The sequence below is a fragment of the Temnothorax americanus genome, unplaced genomic scaffold (genome assembly GCF_048541705.1).
Source record: "Temnothorax americanus isolate GAGA-0224 unplaced genomic scaffold, ASM4854170v1 Scaffold5, whole genome shotgun sequence".
Taxonomy (NCBI): Eukaryota; Metazoa; Arthropoda; class Insecta; order Hymenoptera; family Formicidae; genus Temnothorax; species Temnothorax americanus.
In genome coordinates, this window is record NW_027509657.1 from 3,355,987 (window position 1) to 3,375,560 (window position 19,574).

At 39.9% G+C, this 19,574-nt stretch overlaps 1 protein-coding gene across 9 annotated transcripts in view; it reads right to left on the reverse strand.

Annotated features, from left to right (window-relative positions):
- Positions 1-16,523: 16,523 nt before the first annotated feature.
- Lmpt (four and a half LIM domains protein limpet) overlaps positions 16,524-19,574 on the reverse strand; it is a 113,467-nt gene continuing 110,416 nt past the window's right edge. For all 9 annotated transcript variants that reach the window (XM_077418553.1, XM_077418550.1, XM_077418554.1 and 6 more), the window contains 2 exons: positions 19,083-19,269; positions 16,524-18,764 (listed from right to left, as the gene is read on the reverse strand). In XM_077418553.1, coding sequence (XP_077274679.1) covers positions 18,607-18,764; positions 19,083-19,269 — 345 coding nt within the window. In that variant the 3' untranslated portion in view covers positions 16,524-18,606. The remainder of the gene's footprint in view (positions 18,765-19,082; positions 19,270-19,574) is intronic.

Sequence of the window (19,574 nt, forward strand, 5' to 3'; positions counted from 1 at the left end):
CCGTTGAGAGATCCGTTAGAATCCTTTCGTTTCTAACGTCAATTACGCGCAATTGATGAAAGCAAATACCAGTTTTTATAGCCTGTCGTCCGCGGATATCCGGTATTACCATAAAAAAATCTATCCTTGGAATTCATCCCTTGTGTTCGGTCCCGTAATAACTTTACAATACGACTTTAGAATACGACCCTCATTCCCGCGTCTGAAGCATTCGTTGTATGCAGGTATATCACAGATCGTAGGGTCCCGTTTCCCGAAAGCCGATACCGTAGACCCATCTGCAGCCCCTCCAAAGCTTCGTTCTCGAGTTTGTTCGTCGGGAAGGGCAGGACAACGGAAGGTGGGCCCAGAAATTCGAGCGGTACGTCCCTGACAGTCTCAATGTTCCGACTAGTCTAGCCAGCGAAGTACTGTTAGCTCTTCGTGGTCCCAGGGAATGATCGGTGCGAGAGGGGGCGATCTTGTGGATCTGAAAGATCGGGAACCAGCGGGGCATCGGGAGACAGCAGCAGCAAGCCGCGCTTTGTACGGAATCCCTGTGGTGCATGCGCGCATCACAAGTAACACCGAACGAATTGGTGAACACCGAGGCACCGAGGTTTGTTCTCGCTGGCTCGCCGAGCGAGGATGAGAGCCGGGGCCCGTTCCGTCCGCTTCGAGACCGCTCAGAAGTGAAGTGGCACACACAATGCGTAAGAGTATTTTTAGGGGTCGACGACCGCTCTGCTTCCTCGAGGTTGCCACCGTCCGTCCCCTCTCTCTTTCTCTTTCTCTCTCACTCTTCTCTGTTGATTCGTCGGGCCCCCCCTCTCGCTTCGTAAACCATCGGATCATCGCGCCATGGGACCCCATCGGCAGCGGATTGCCCGTGTGCGGGAGACGCGACCGATGAACGGCAACGCGCGAAATCGCTCTTTTTAACCGACCGTTCTCCAATCTTCCTTCACGTGGATTTTGCGCGTTCCCCCTTTTCTTTCTTTCACGTATAAGACTCCGCGTGAATAAAATTCAATGCATAACAAGTATATTTTTCGCATATTTTGCAATTAATTGTCAACGATTTTCTTTGTCGCTAAATGGGATTGGGTTCAAAATATCGCCGATGGTATTATCGTGGAACTTGTTTCAAAATAAGACGTGTATGTTTGATATTGCCGAAAGATATTTTAATTTGCAAACAAATGTGAAGAAAAAATTTGCACAAATAAATATTTTAATTCGTACAAATATAACAGAATAGTCCGATAAGTAGCAACGGAAAATATTTTAATTTGCAACATTAACGGAGTGCATGCTAATTTGTATAATAATATTTCTTTAGTTGAAAATATTTTAAATTATATTTGAGTTTACAACTAGGAATAAATGGTGACCATTTTAAAGACGAAATTTCAATAACCTTGAGAATATAGTTTTTCAGCATACATTTACGATGATAAATATTTGTCAAATATGGATATAATTTTTCTGAATGAAGAGATAAAACAACTCGATAGTCTTTTTATAACATTTCAGCAGTTTTAATATATCGCGAATATTAATCCACGTCGTCCGCTTCTCAACTTTCGCGGTTGATTTACGCCGCGAGGGTCCAGAAGAGGAGGTTACAGTTAAAAAAATAATCTTTTTTGCCGTTTTTGTCACTTGTTTATCATAGTTGTCAGTCATGCGTGTGCTGATTTGATCGGAGATGCTCTATTTCGCGATTATATACGAGGTGTACAACGTGCTGTAACTCGCCATGCCTAAATTTTCACTTTTAGGTAATAAATTCGCAAATCACTTTATTTACGCCGCGAATCGTTATCAAATTTACGTCGTACGATGTCGTGTGCGACCTCGTTCGATGAACCACGGTTCCTGCACGAGTTTTTCGCCAAGAGTTCAACGCTCGAGGTAAAAGTTACGTCCTCGCTACCTTCGAAAGACTCGATTGTACTTGTACAGGTTTCTTACCATTATAGATTTTATTTGCACTCTTGTTTTTGTCATTGCTTTTACGATGTGCTAATCAAGATGGACGTCAAAAACATCTCGTAAGAATTTAATAACAGTGGATGCAAAGTAATATATTGTGACATCGACGAATATATCGGTGATTTGATTTACAGATTAATAGATCGTGTATATTTTATTCTTATCGCAAAATTATGCATTAATCGCGCTTACTTCAATAACATTTTTATTTTGCGAATATCATATTAAGAAATTATTGCACTTACATGGCATCTTCTTTCGCGCGGAATAATAAGTGATGAAACGTCAAACTGGTAATTATTTCACGTAATTCATCGTGTCATATAAATAGCAACGATGAATCCCGATGTGAGAATCGACGGCACCGGGATTACTGGGAGATTACGCTTTGAAAAGGAAATTCCCGTAACACATTCGTTTTTATATCGCTATCTGGTCTCGGGCATGAATCTCGGGTGAGGTTTCTGGGCATACCTTTACGGAAAGTCGGCGAGGTGTACTGCTCCGTATAGAAGGCATTGACCCCGTTGGTGTTTCGTCGCGAGTCCGCAGCGTTAATACGTATTCCGCCACAGACACGCATGTCGCTATATGTAGTATATAATACGAATACGGGTGTACGCAAGCAAATTCTAACGGTGCCGTCCTAATGGCGACTGACGTAGATCGGTTTGATCCGCCTTGCGTAATCGTCCGTTTCTGTATTCCGTCCGCGGCCGACGCGAATTTCGTTTCTCGCGAAGAAATATTGCGACGTACGTCGGGCATACTTATCTAATGCTGCGAGGAAGAATGTTAACACGTTTTGCAATGAAACGCGTATTAATAACTAACATCTTTTCTAATCTTCTGACGTATCGAAATTTTTGTTCTTTTGACTAAGAAGCCTATTCTGTAAACGTTAACGACATCATTACGTGCTTTGGGGAGATATAATATGCCATAGAAAAGCTGCGCACAAAGCACGTATAATGATGCCGTTAACGTTTACAGAATGGGCCTCTAATTGTATTCTTACAGAAGCGATTAAACATTATTTTGTCGGTCAAAATAATTTTGTTTGCTTACGTTTGAATTCTGGCTTTTTCTCTTTTAAAAATATATAATCTGATAAATCTTTTCCTATATATTTGCGATTATCTGTTACAGTTCAGTATTAGATTAATAAAACATATCTAATAAATCCTTTCCTATATTGATGTTATTATTTGCCGCGATATTTTTATCATAGTTTGCTATTTGCAGGATCTCGCCTGGTTTTTCGCGCGCGTGATTTTGCACGCGTTATTACATTATTGTAGTTAAGGCTCTTGCCATAATTCATCATCGTCGCGAGAAACGTCTGCGAGCGCAGTCTGCATGAGCGTGACCTAGAACCGAACGCGTGCGACGCGGTTTCGCAGGGGTTCTAAGACGCGCGGCAGAGGGTCGCACATTCGAGAGCATTCGTCTCGCGCGCGCATTGTCCCCGCGTTCGAGACTCGCGCTCGGATAAACGCGCATTAGACACGCGCGGTGGATGCATCCGCGCGCGCGAGAGGTGGTCCCCTCGCCCCCTCGTGCGTGATGCCATCGTGGTCGTGTGGTGCATTCTCGCTTGGCCTTCTACGCTCATTCGCCGCCTTAGCGGACTCGGTTGGGAACGAGGAAGACCTAGTTCGAAGGTAGAACGCCGCCGCAACGGCACTAGGTCACGCATCGTAGTTCCTGAACGGCTTGGCCGCGCGCGAGTGTGCGAGCGTGCATGTGCAGCGCGGTGTGCAGCGCGCGGCACGCATACGCGACGTGAGAGCTTCGACTTCGACTTCGACTTCGACGAACGAACGATTTTTCTAATCGGCTCTTCGCCTATCGAAACCTTCGCGTCGCCTTCGCGGCGGATCTCGTAGCATCGAGACAAGTATCTTGGCTGTTCAAAGTCTCGCCCACAGATTCTACCGTGCACTATTGCACTATAGAATCTGTGTAGAGAAATGGCTTGATGCTCTTGGTTTTGAAGAAAAGCGAGGATAAAGTTCAATGTACTTTGGGAAAAATATTTTTCTTTTTCTTTATCCTCTTTTCTGTTCTAATTCTGTTATTATTAAGTTTTTTTATTACATTAATGGACATAAAACACTGTTGAAATATATAATTTGCATTATAAATTATATGTTATTTATACATATTAATATTAAGGTACTTTGGTACTCAATTTAAATGTATCAATTAAATGTATCAATGTATCAAATTTTATCTTTTTATGTTATATATCTTAGAATTTATACTTTTTTGATATACTTATTCGACATTTTTCATGCATTCAATATATAAGTCATAAAAAAAAAAACGATCGAATGATTCTTTACAGAAAAAGAAAAACATGAAATTATAATTACCAAAACATATTGCGATAAAATGGAATCAAGTGTGTGCCATGTAAATAGAAGAAAATTTACTGCATGTATAAAATTAATAAAAAATGTGTACATAAAGTTAATCAAGATCACACGATAGGATCAGTTCAGTGATCTTATTTTAGAACCGACGGTCACGCGCGCGCGGACAAACGAATGTCGATGGTTTGATAAGGAGGTGTGTCTCGTGACCGAGACGATTGTCACATGCGTATCTGCACAGTGTTCTGTGCAACAGGAAGTATCAATACGATATCTTGCATAACGGAGAACAGTTCTACCCTCGGACTCCCTTGGTGCCGTGATTCTGCGTGTCTCTATTGCCGTGCTATAGTATGCTCTCTATCCGGCAGCATCCGTAAATCGATACTCCGGTAGTCTTTTTCTGGAATCTGCTTCCGCAGATACGGGCTTTAAGAATTTCTCTCGTCCACGTCCAAGTTCGAATTAATACACAAAAATAGACAAGAATCTGTGCAGTTTGCCAAATATGTTTTTTATTTGTTACCTTTTTCAACCGATTTAATTCGGCTTAATTTATACAAAATTATATCTTGGTAGAAATTACCTAGAAAGTCGTTGATTGTGACTTTTCAGTTTGCAATATTTACTCTACATATAATATTCATTTAAAATTGAATTAAGCAGTACAAGATGCTATTCTCCTCTGTTGTTATTATATCACTGTCAATTTTCCTCATGAATTACCTATATAATTCGTTAATCATCTTACCACGTTATAATTATTTAATAATCAATTTTCTCTATTTCATATTTTAACATTGGAAACATTGTTGCCATTCTGTTTTGCTTTCTTCGGAACTCTTCAACAGTTCCTCGGGACATATGTGTTCCAACGGTATCGAAATGATCATTGCAGCTTCGCACGGAGGTGCCCCGAGAGTTCTCTACGGTTGAAGGATTAAGATATCCCGATGAACGTCGACAGGACAGCTTCTCGCGATCACGACGCATGTTTCTCGCGCGCCCGCGTCCGCGCCCGCGCTCGCGCAGCACGATTTCTACCTACGTCAGTGCCGCGATAACGATAACGGTGTCGAGAGTCTGCCGGTCCATTCATGTCGAACGATTCTCATGGCGTTTCCTACCTCGCCTTCCGCTCTCTTCTTCTCGCGCGCGCTCGTCTTCCATCTCGCGCGAGCGATTCCTCGATGGTTGGCGAAGAGCGAATCGGAGCCGAGCGATCACCTTGAGGACTAACGGTATAAAACGCGCGCCGCATTCGTTTCGTCCCGATCGCGTTTAGGGTACTTTTCCGCTCGGCGTCAACGAAAGTACACGATCGGCATAACTGTATATAGGGATGAGAGTGAATTTCGTCACGACAGCGACGACGGCGGCGACGTCGCCGTCGACGAAGTGGAAGTCTCCTGACCTCGCGGCGACAGCGGCAACAGCAACGGCGATGACGCTCTTTCCCCGGCTTGCTTGTTATCGCGTTGACCTTTCGTGCCAGAAACTTATCGCCAACGTGGGAGTACGATCGGTTTTAACGGGTATAAACCGGCGATTTGCTTTACATTTGCTGCCCGAGTAACGGGACCCGGAAGCTAGTAATCTCAGTTTGCGATCACTGGTCTTACCGATATTCTGAATATGATTGTGAGATTGTATATGTATCGCACGTTTGAAATCGATTTGAAAGTTTTAAACAAATAAGTCGATTTTTACAGAAGGTCTGCAACATAACTTTGACAATGATATTTTTTAATGCATTGTCACATACGTTTTCTTAATTTTGCACAATGCTATATTTTTCTCATAGATGGCATTTATTGAATTTCGAATAATCCCTTTTACGTGTTGTATGCGTTTCTATGCATTAATTTCATATACCATTATATGTACAATACAATATCGATGTTAATTAATAATTATTAAATGTTGGTAAAATCCCCCCAAAATTTTTAAAAATCTGAAAAACATGTAAAATAATGTCGCCATGTATCAAAAGTTAACAATTCTAAAAACTTCATCTGCAAAATTATATAGTGGCTCTTAAATCGCGTAGGGTGATAAAAATAAAATTTTTTGACCACGTGTCTCTTATGCGTAACCCAATATCATATTTTGCGATACCATTTTGCAAAATGTATGTTTTTTTACATTTCAAAGTCACGTCGCTGCACCTCGTGAAACTTAACAATTTCAAATCGTCGGTGCACGATTGCCGTTTCCATTATTATATTATGCGAGATTTCGATAAGCTAACCGGACGGTTGCATCGCGAGACGATTAAAAGTGAAGCTTCTTGACCACGTGCCCGCGGGTCGTAGTTGGCGTAGGCAGACGCCGCCTCGCCTCGCCTCGCCTCGCCTCGCCTCTCCTCGTCCGGCCCGTGGAAGGTGGTAGGAAGTGAGGCGCGCACACCAACGCCTGCCATTGGCCTCGTGCAGTATGGTAAGTGTGTTAACAACGTAAGCGGGGTGAACGCCCTCGGCAGACCTAGACCCAAAAAGCGCTCTCGTTGTGAACACTGGCCACTGACACTGGGTTAAGGCGAAATCACGTGACGTGAATGCACATAAGTCGTGCACATGCAACGCACACATGTGCGTCCGCGTGCACACGCATTTACTTTCACGCACGCGTGAGTATGCGTGAACGATGCCGTTGGGAACGCGGTGCCCTTTTCTAAATTAAAGCTTATGAGGATAAGACTTTCGGTGATAATTCTGAACTGCAATAGCATTGTAAATTTATCGATATAAGCTTGAGGAATCCGATATTAATTTAAGCAGTTTTCTTTTAGCTATATACATTACACTCAGCTCGGGATATGTTATTCAGAAGTATTTCTTCTTTTGAGACGAAGTGATCTCTTTAATTATCTTCGTATCTTCCGACCGACTACGACGATAATTTTTCACACTTTTCTCGATGATCAAGAAGTTAAATATATATTTTATTTGCGTAATTAAATAAAAAATTATATATTAACGAAAACTCAAGTTAAAGTATTAAGACTAAAAGCTCTATTTTATAATCAATATATTTATCAAATAGTAAAGATATATTAACAAGATTATAACATAATGAGATATAATTGTAATTCTTCGACACCAATGTAAAGCTCATTAGAAAAATATTATCTTATGAGGTATAATTATAATTCTTAGACACCAACACAAAGCTCATTAGAAATTTAAGGACAGAAAACTCGTTGGCAATTTAGCATTCCTCGCGCGGGTGATTTTGCGATTCGTCCCTTAAGGGGCAATTTTTAACTCGTTATGATCAAATTTTTGATCTTGATTATCGTTAATTAGCGAAAGTATAGTGTGACTTTGTAAGACAGATTTTGGAGGAGCACGCATACGCGCGGTCATTACGACGTGCGTGAATCATTAGTGCACTGATTATATTACTGCAACACTTTCTTTCGGATGGTCGAGTTCTGGTCGTTGCTTCGGAAACTTCGTGACCACGCATAGTGTGTCACGAAACGTCATCGGTAGACCTTGATGGTGATGATATTCGCTGGAATAATTTCCGGGAAAGTTGATTCATTGATTCATCGGTTATCGAAATCAATAAAATCGATGATCGTAGTCATTGACCTTTGAATCAAAATTATCGGATATCGAGGCAAGAATTATACAGCTATTGATGTTTTCCGTTTATAAAAACACATTTGTGAAAGATGCAATTAAATAATATGATTGCGAAGAGAAATGTAATTAACAAAAAAGCTTTGAAAAAAATTAAATAAATAAATCTGGATAAGTATACCCGAATGTAATTCTGAATTGTTTTTCTCAATTTTGCATATTTGTATCTTTTATTTTAATCGTCTTACATTTTATATTGAGCAATATAGGAATTTTTAGATAAAAACATTGAATATATATAACTATATTGATTTCTTCTACTTTGTTATTTATATTTTTTTGCCTCTAAATATTATTATTATATTGCAAGGTTCTTTAATTTTTAGTTCTGTACTGATCATTAATGTCTCGATATTGAAATATTGAATATCCTTTTTATTCGTAATGTTTTGTTATTTATTTCTGGAAATATATAGTGCGATATACTTAGAATATCTTATATATTTATATCCACTTGAATATTTTTGCTTAAACCTCGATTTTCTAAATTTGTTTTCGGTTGTAAGAATTCAGGATAAACTTTCTATTCGAAAACTGAGAAGAATTTTGACGATTTCGTAATGATCTGGGAAAACGTTCGATTACGAGATATTATACGCGAGCATGGCGCTTTCGTATAATTACATCGTATCCGCGTATACGAAACGCATTTCCGTGGCTTGTAAAAATTTGGATGTACCTTTCGAAGATTGAGATTAAGAGACAACCGTATAATGAGCACGTTCCACATTCCTGTACTTCTGTTTACTCGAACGCCGATCGTCTCTTTCAGCAAGCATTGACCTCACTTCTCGTTTCGCGCATTCGCCGAAGGAAAACACCGGAAATACCGATTTATATCGCGCGCTTGCGTATACGCTCGGTTATAAAATAGGTACGCGCGAATACAAGGTAATTGTTTTGCTTCGTTCGCGTAATTGGGTGACTGCATGCTATTCATAAAGTTGAATAGAAATAGAAATAGAAGAAATATTTATTTATTGTAGTATATAATTTAATATATCTGAGATAAACACAAAAATCATTCAACAAGTTTCCTCAACGTTTTATTTCTATGTTTATCCGTAAAATATTCGTATTTTATTTATTCTAACATAATCTTAATATACATATATGCATGAATTGTTATCGAAATGTCTTTTTATTTTACGTTATTTCTTTATTATTATTAATTAAATAATTAAATTGAAGAGAATATATCTATTATATCTATATATTGAACATCATATATTGTACATTGTACGTTCCGTTAATCGTAAGAGAACTTGTGCAAAAAAAAAAGACGTCAAAATTGCTTAAAGAATCTCCTAGCTGAAAGAAGGTACGCGAATTCTGGGACGCCCCGTATAAAACTCCTCCAAACCGCGGTTTCGATCCGTTCTCTGGCATTCGTCGAGGTGACCGAGCACCGCGGGCAAAGCACTTTTCTCCGCGAGGAGAACTCGCTTTTCCGCGCGCCACGCGTGGTTTCGTCTTCTCGCGGATCGAGGCCGTTCGCCGCTCATACACAGTGGCGGATTTAGCAAATGTCGAGCCCAAAATGTGAAAATTTCAAAAACGGTCAGCGATTTTAATTGCCGCGTGAAAAATTGTTTAATATTCATTTATGTCATATTTATGTATGAACATGTATGTTAATCGAGAGAAGTATTTATATCGCTGCTGCAGATATAATTTTAATCGATTTTTACTTTTATTAATACCCCTTTTTTCCATAATTTATTCGATCATTTTTCATGGGGCTTGGTCGAGAGATCCACCCGAATCCGCTGTTATACAAGATAATCGTCTAGACGCGTGTAACAAGGATGTATAATGCATCTTGGGGCCGCTGCCGCCGCCGCCGCCGTCAGTGGATGGTGGAAGTCCATCCTTGATGGAGGTTACTCCGGGGCATCGTCCCACATCTCCTTGGATATGAACTTGCGTCTTCGTTCGACTTGCCGGTCATCTCCCTTCGGCTTCTCCTTCCTCGTCTCCTTCGTCCTTCTTCCTGCCACCTCCACCGGTTGTCCGCCGGCAATACCTTCCTGCCTCCCTCCCATCTTAACCCGGACTTGTCCCCCTCGTCCGCCGTCTCCAGACTCCTCTATCTTTTTCGTCTCGCTTCTCTCTCTCCCTCCCCCCTCTCACGTTTTCTCCCCCTTCGTTTTGCATAGAAGACACTGTGCTCCGTGAAACGCGCGTTCTTTACAATTTTCAGTGTTTTTACTCTCGGTTCGTTGTAATTATTTGCCGTTTTATTGATGGAGTCTTCGATGAGACGCAGTCTCACGTTTAATTAATCTCTGTTTTTTTTCTCTCACTCTCTCTTTCGCTTCTCCGTCACTCCCGTCTCTCTTTAGTCTTCCCTTTTTCGAGCGCTTTGTTCGGAACAATGACTTTCGTAAAGTAAGAGATTCTTTAAATCAAGGAATTATATTCTTACTTATTTTTTCTATAATTTTCGCCTACATTAATTGTAATTGCATAAAGAAATATAACGTAGCACGAACGCAAGCGATTGTTGCTTATAAGGTCCGCCAGAAGTATCTTTCGCGCAATGTCCTTGAATGGTTATCGACTTTTGATTTACGCCATCTTCATTAGGGGTTCATGGCCAAAGAATTACATCACCGAGTCTCCCTTTGCTTTCCTCCGGTATAGCGACGGACTCCCTCTCGACTTTTGTGCGAACGCCACGGAAAGTCAACGAACAAGGTAGCGCGACCCGGATTACACTCCGAGGCATCGGTTCCTTCGCACTTTTCTTCTCTTCTTCGTCTCGAAGAGATTCCGCCGCGCTCGGCTCAGGGTCAAGGCACTCTCTTGGAGGAAGCAACCAGCGGAGGCTGCCCTCCTCCTCCTCCTCCTCCTCCTCTTCCTCTTGCTCCTCGTTCTTCTTTCGCGTCCTTCCACGAAGCCGAAAAGAGAAGCCGAGTTTCTGCCTTAATCCTTCTCTCGCTCTCTTCCGTCATTCCAGCGCCGGTCGAGATGCCGATAGATGGGACGCCGCGCCGGCGAGGTCATCTCTTTCCTTTTCATGAGAATTGTTAAACTCGAGGACGCGCGCGAAACGGCGAACGCGTAGGGCGCCTCTCGTCGCCACGGCCACTGGTCATTCAACTTATCGAATTATTTTCATTCCGCGTATACAACACGTTTCGTTCTTGCTTACCGCTCGCTTCTCAGATATGCAAATGTTTTTCTGATACAATTTATTTTTTGAACAAAGAGAATTTTTTTAGATAAGACTCTTCGATTAACATAATAATATACGAGCAAACATTATTCTAAAGCAATTACGAAGTTTTATGTAATCAAATGTAAGATATTTATGAAGCGTGAAATGAATTAAGCATTATTATTAATTGTAAGTGTATCTCGAAATTTTGGTAAGTTATGACCACTTTCACTATTTTACCGCTACATCTCTAATGACTATGGATATAACATCGATATTTTTACTTTCTGACATAATACACGAGTCTTGTCGGGTCGAATGTTTCTTCGTTGTTGGCTTCCAATATTCTTCTTTAGTCCCTCTCACGATTCGCGCACTCGGTATGCCCTTCCACGTCGGTCTCTCTGTCTCCGAGGTGTTACAATAGTCGCCCGCAAGCGGGGATGCTAATGTCGCTCCTCACAATGTCAGCGGCCAAGGATTCGTGTTGGCGGACAGGTAAATGGCCCGAACGTTGAACCGACGAATGACCTCCGACAACAACGGAGGCCCCCGTTTTCGGTGTCGAAATCATCCCACGCCGGAATAACACCGCTACAACAGTACGGCAACTTTTTACGCGGCGTCGCGTCGCATGTGCTGTGCTCGTTGAGCCGATTTGCCTGTCCATTCCAAGGCCAATTTTGTAAAAATTCATGACGACGCGAAACTCTGCCGGTCTAGTTACGTATTGAGCGTTGGAAGCGTGAAAATTTCCATAGCGAGTTGTGTGCTCTTATAAAATCAACGTGCACAACCATGGAAAGTGATTAAAAATAAAAATAAATCCTTGAAAATAAACTCGCTTGTGCGTCATGGCTCTGCCAAGGCTTTGGATTTTTGTAGAAATAGCGGAAATAACATTTTGCAGTTTGTCACATTGACGTCTCAGAGCAGATGTTTTTTTCCTCTCTCTCTCCGAAATGTTTTTTCTATAATTCACAACGATAAGCAGTGTAAATATGATTTTTGTAGAAATAATGGAAATAACATTTTGCAGTTCGTCACATTGACGTCTCAGAGCAGATGATTCTTTTTCTGTGAAATATTTTTTCTATAATTCAATAATAAGCGGTGTAAACAAGAGATATTTACGAGGTTCTACCTTTATTTTAAATCTCTTTTCCGTAGTTACACGAGATTACGTGAGAGAGCAGAAATTTCCCCAATTTTAACATTATAACATACGCAGACGTGATTAAATTGATTAGTTTTAAATATGTAACATCGATCCTTAAATTTCAATATTCACGGAAAAGAATATATTGAAATTAATCATGTTTGCTTTTCACAAATCTATTAGATTTCTTGGAAATTGAATGGACGTGGTTTGGGAACGTTTCTCTTGGCTCTCTCGGTGTGCGAAAGAAAAAACAAATGAGTTTTATAGTTATTCATCGAGGAAGGCGTCCGACAAGACTACGCGGCAAACGTTCGCGCCGTTGACCTCGAGATTGAAGACTTAACAGTCATATTCTACAGTGAGATTCCGATGTCAGACAAATTCGAGGTAGATGGACAGAGACGCGAGGGACATATGGGAAATGGATCAAAGAAGAAAGATGCCAGATGAGAGAGAGACGAAGCCAGAACCCGCCGCAGTACGAACCAGCTCGCCGAGGATGTAACGTTATGTCTATTAGATTTCGGAGAGGGCCAAGAGGAACGTCATGACCAAAGCCCACAAAGACACGAGGAGCAAGATTAGGATTCGAGTGGACAGCATCCGAAGCTCCTCTGGGGATAAGGCGGTTTACGAGAATTCTCATACAAGCTGACGTATACGAAGGAGCAGAGGCAATTTATCGTGTTATTACATTCTACTGCAGTATCCCAATTCTCTTCGGAATTATGTTATTTCGCATCTAATATTCAGAAAACTTCGATGTATCAAATAATATTCAAATGTACCAAAAGGTCGCGTGTTCTATTATTTAAATATAATCAAAATAATAGATAAGACGTAATATGTTAACGAACATGTATTTAAATATTATTTAAATAACAGAATTTTTTAACTCGACTATAATAAGTGAGGCAAATCAATCACAATTCTCATGAACGTTCCTCTCTCTCTCTCTCTCTCTCTCTCTCTCTCTCTCTCTCTCTCTCTCTCTCTCTCTCTCTCTCTCTCTCTCTCTCTCTCTCTCACGTGAGTCTTAAATATTTTTAATTATTTATGTAGCGCATAGTATGCAGCTCGTGATGAATATCCCTTTGTTCGTTGGCTCGATAATAATTACAATTACAAGCGAATGCCTATTAAGCTCGCGCTTGCGTGGACGAGTCCCGTGGAGGGATTTTCAGGGACAGTGTCGAGCGGAGCACGAGCGGGACAGAGTCAAGGCGAACGGTGACGTTTGTGGGGGTCGAGGGCGGGGGGGGGGGGGGGAGGAGAGAGAACGGGGAGCCGGCAAGTCTCTCCGAGGAGAGAGGCCATCAGAGCGCGCTCGCTCTCCCTCTTCGGGACGCGGTCGAAGACACGAGACACCACCATGGTCGCTCGTTACATAAGTAAGGTAAAGGATCTCCTCTTCTCTGCTCTCCTTGAGTCGATCCACATTCGCGATTATACCACTTTCCATCGACCTCTCCTTACCCCGAGCGCGGTACGCTCGTTCGCGCGTGCAATGTAAAAGCGCGTATACGGGTCGTCCGCGCGTGTGCGTGTGGCCCACGTGTAATTATCAGTTCGATTCGGGGCTGTTGTAGAATTTGGCTTACCGCGTGATACGGACGTGCGTTGGTTATAATAAATTTACAGAGCGACTCTGCATCGGGAACGCGCGGGTCGTCCTGTTCAGCGGATTTAAACGCGATGGGGAGCGTAACTTCGAAAAGGAGATTAATTTTACAGAAACGGGGTAGCTTGTGCATAGAGAATCACCGTTCCAGAACTGTCGTCAACGCTTTTATACGGATTTTGGGACCGAGTTGGAGTTCATTCATTTTGTATTAAAATGGAGAGGAAACGTTCGAAATAAGTCTCGTTTTTTTTTATAATCTGAATCAGATATATAGGTATAAAAAATTTATATATTCATTTTTTATAGAGATAATATTAATCAAAAATTAAATGAAAAGATAATACTTCGAGTTTCTAAAAAAATCCTTCTTTAGATTTTTCCTTAAGCTAATATAGAGCTGACCTCTATAAAAAATATATATATATAAACTCGAAGTATTATCTTTCATTTAATTTTTGATAATTATCTGTATAAAAAATAAATATATAAAAAATATATTAAATAATACATAAACATTGTATTTTTGAATCCACTTTGTGAAGACATTGTAAAAGACAAAAAAATTGCTATTTACAAAACTTAGGGAGTATGCCAAAAAATATACTAAAGGTTACAATATGATTTATTAATGTTATAATTAAAGCTTATTTTGCAAAGAGTTATAAGACTTCGCACGTGTAATCTTACGAATAACTTTCTTGATGGAAGGTATTTCCCGTTTTTTGCGGGAGGAGTCCTCGAAATTCTATATAGCGCCTGGGGGCTCCGGGTGATGTAAAAGAGTCATTGTAAGTGGGCTTGGATAAATTGATGTCGGAACTGATGAAATAAATTGTAATTTGGAGGTCGTCATCCAACGGGTGGCTCGCTGTCACGCAGGAGAGCCGAGCGTGCATTGACCTATCGTGTGACCTCCGACAACACGACCTTAATGCCGATGATGAACTCGAGACGCCGATTTACGTGCGGTGACCCTTACACATATTCAACTGTGTGTGCCGAAATAAATTTCCATTTCTGCGATGCATGTGTGAAACCAGTCTTTAATCTTTATACAAATTGCTGAAATTGAGTTTTAGCAGCAAAAAAAATGAAATAAGTCCTGGAACCGAAAATTACAGGCCCATTACGTTTGACGAGAATATAATCGTACAACATTTGTACAACATTATTCAGTCTTTCCATTCATTTTTTGCTTTTTGTTTTAAAAATTTAACTCAATTTAATGGAAATTGAATTAATTTTATGACAACTCCATCTATTGTTAACGTTTATTTAAACTGGAAATTGTCGTTAACATTTTATTATACAGAAATATTGATAAAAATTGGAAATTAATGATTTTAATTAAAAATATGTCAACTAAAGAGTTATAATAATTTTTTTATCACAATTGTTTTATCATATCGCGTAAGGAAATAGTACAGACATCTATAGAAGAAAAGAGAAACTAATTTTACATCTGTGGGTAGAACATTATCAGCAGAAGATGACTTTACCTGATCTGCTAGATGGCAGCAGAATAAACGTCATCAGACGTTTAATTATGTTTCTGTTCTAATTAATCTATTTAATTTAATATCATATTGAACAATCTTGTATTGGCGAATTGTTAATCAAATCAATTTGATCGTATCACAGTTCTATAACTGTAAATTATAATTCTGCTGAAAGTGTAATTTCAATTCTTGATTAAAATTTACGATTATTATTTTTTACTAATTAGTTCCTTCAGGGGGGGGTTTTGCAGGTAATATAAGTAAATTAGAGAATCAATTCTGCATGTATGAATTATTACCCATTTTTGAAAAAGGCATATAAATCGGAAATCGCATTTAAAATTATTTTCCCTTTAATGCTAAATGATCATCTGGATGCATATTATATGTACGTTACCTCTCGTCATGAACGGCTGTTTTTATTGCATGTTTTGATAATTCGTATGTTAAATAGATTAATAGCATGTAAATTAATCAATAGGCTGTTAAAAAGCATTAAGAATAAGCATTAATATTCATTATTTATTTAAAGTATTTAAATTATTTTTTTATAAATTATTTTTTTCAAAAAGTGGAAAAAAATCAACACATTCTGTATAAATTTTAAATTATATAAATTCTAAATATTTAAATTATATACTTAAAAATTAAATTAAGAATTTAGAATTTATAATTAAATATTATATTATAAAATAAATTCAATTTACATTCTTAATTTAATTTTTAAATTTAAAACTTAAAATCTAGTGGTGTGTTCTGAAACTATTAAAAAATCAAATTCTTTAAGTACCTGAATAAGATTAGCTATTTTTAATTATTTAGTTTTTTAATGTATTAATATATTGAGTGACTATATTGTTAATTATGTGTATATATTAATATATTAAATAACTATTTAACTTTTTATTTCTGTGTGTCAACAATATTTAACGTTAAAAATACAAAAATTTCGTTAATTACGAGGTAAGTGAGTTGGTAATTCATTATCATCGTGTATAATGAATTCTCTCTATCATTCTCAATTTCAGTAGAATTTTCGATGATAGGAGATGAGGTAGAAAACCCCTGTGTAAATAATTACATTTATTTATTTATCAATTTTACAGTGTAACAGTGTATAGGATACGCTGAATATAGAATAATCTCTTTTTTTTATCGTTTACTAATTAAGGCGATTAGTGTGTGTAAGTGACTCCGTCGGATAACATACATATTATATTATAGCACGTGTGTGGTTCGAACGTTCGTGGTTCGAACTTGCCTCGTAGTTCCCGTGTTCGTGGACTCGGTTCGCGCGGCGTTACACTTACCTTCGTTCGCGTTGTATAACAACAGATTTGATATTAAATAACGAAGTAAATTACTGTGTAAGTTAGTTCCCATTTTTTTTACTCCTATGGTATTCGGTGCGGATAAGGCCACAATTAGTATTTCCGCGTGTGCGTCCGTCGCACACTCGTTCGCATGTGTGAGTATACTCGTGCATGTCCGTGTACATGTGTGCATATGTAATGGATAAGAGCTTTGTCCCTTCTCTTTCCCCTACATTTTTTTTCAACAAAACTCTTTTAACATGTTATTGCAAAAAAATGTTCGCAGCATGTGTGTGTATATCTGTGTCGTGTACGCATGTGTCATGTGTCATATGTGAGTGTGTGTGCGTGTGCGTATGTATGTAAGTGACGTGTGTGTATTTGTGTGTGCGCGCGCGCGATTTACACGGGGTAATGATGGATCCTTACGTTGCGCGCCTATATTTCTCTCGACGAACGAGAGAAAGGGAGAAAAGGACCGAGAAGAGAAGAGAGCCGGGACATCGTGAAAACCGTAACACGTACATATTGTTTATCGTATTCTGCTTCGACTGACGACACGCGTATGTGTAACGTGTACATACAGAACCGATAAATCTTTTGATAAAAAAAATTTTTTCACTCTGCCGATTCTTCGTGCATTAAAATAACTTTCTCTCAAAATCCGAATATATGTATTGACAGTTTTGGAAAACGTCGTGTAATATATGGAAAATTGGTAGAGATAGATTTTCTCATTTCGCAGTTCCGTTTATTAATAGCTGACATTATATTATTCGGATATTAGATACGAGAGAACAGAGTGTCGTACAAAGAAGGCAAGAAAAGGAAAAATAGTGTCTGATAGACCTGTGTCAGTGTGTGGCGTGTACATGTGTACATGTTAGACCGTCGCATTTTTCGCGCGGGTGCGAGTCGAATAGAAATAACATCGCTATACGTATATCAAATTTTTAGTTCTTCATAAGAATATATAATAATATGTAGGACTCTCTTTTTGTGCGCACACGCGCGCTTATCTCTCTACCATTGTACAAAGCAAAAACGTTATTAATATTAGTAACATCACGAGAGCACGCGGAGCGCTTAGGCTTATTCATTATCCTAATCGACGTGTCCGTATATCAACGATCGTTTTATTACAGTAAGGCGATTTGATTTCTCTTCATCAAGCTCGCTGGTTGCGCATCCTCCCCCCTTTTTTTGTTTCTTCTCTCCTGTTCGTATCTCTTTCACTACCCGATGTCACGCGGTGATCGAGCAGATCATTTCGAACACAGGCAGATTCGCGTCAGTGTCCTCATAAATACACGTATAGAACGAAATAACGAATAGACTAATGTCGCTACGACTACGAAGCTAGAAATGACTCTCGGCGCCGCCTTCCTTTCCGAACGATCAGTCGACGATCGTGAAATCACTGTGCTGACCAAGACGAGGACTTGGTCAGAGGATTCGCGAGCTTGGCCGTCCTCTGAAAGAAAGTCGGCGCGGAAAATCTCGTCGAAACACGTCGGTTATTCGTAACAAAAATTATCGCGGCGCTAACGCGAAGGTTCTGTTTTTCTTTTTTAATTTATAATTTTTATTACGTCTCCTCGCGATCTCTCGTCCCTCGATGTGAGCTCTGCGAACGTTCTCTATCGTCTGCGTGCGTGTCTCAAGTTTGACTTGACGGTCAATAAGATTCGCGACGACGGTATTATTATGGCGTGCAACGGAATCCGCTTGACTATACGGATTCCGCGTCGGAGTGCGTCTTGCTCCTCATCCTTTCCTCTCCCTTCGCTCCTCCCCTGACGACACCGCTGTCAATGTCGTCGTCGTGAAGCCGCGCGCCTTACATCAGCTTCATCTTGGCGCACTCGGGGCAGATGATGTCGTCGGCGTCGGTGATGAAGCCACGTCCGACCAGCGAAGTTTTGCAGCCCGCGCAGATGAAGCAATCGTTATGCCAGTGCCTGTCCTCGAATGAGATGAAGCGAGTCCCGCCAATACCTGCAAATTAATCGATGCAAATCGCGGTTGGATTAAGCTTAATTCCAGCTGTTCACTTATATCGCGTTTGTGTATTGTATTCGGAATTGTTTCTAACGGTAAACGCGCGTATATTCGTTAAAAGATCTATTATCAAATAACAATGAACGCTCCATTGAATGATCGGTTATTATTGGGCAGTCAAATCCATTTAAGTCATTAACTGTTGGATTTTTTGGAAGATTCAGTTTCTTAAACCTTTCTTAATACTTATCGTTCGATATTTATTAACAAGAAAAATTTTTTTTTTTATTAATAACTAATAAAGGTGATACGCACCGGTGATCGGCTTGGAGCAAGCGGTGCACCTCTTGGCGAAGAGCTCGCCGAAGCAGTCGGCGCAGTACGGTTTGTCGTCGCGCGACGTGAATCGTTGTCCCGCCAGGGAGTTGTTGCAGTTGCTGCAGGTGAAGCAATCTCTGTGCCACGGCTCGTTCTTGTATGTCACCCCGCCGCTGGTGATGATCTGCAACAAACAGTTCGCGATATCTCATGTAGGACAAGTCGTTTCATCGATCCGTTGTGTCTCTGCGACGTAATTCACTCGAGTTTTTTAAACACACTTCATAGAACTTATTTCTCTAAAATTTCGCTTCAAAACACGATGCGAAGAAAATAGCAGAAACAGAGAGTAACGGTAGTATAAGAATCGATTAACTGACTATATATCCGCATAAAAGTTCAAGTTGAAAAAAAGGTGAAGGACTATATGTGTCTATATGTAGATATATAGGATATAAAAAATATATATAGAAATAAAAAAACTTTTTT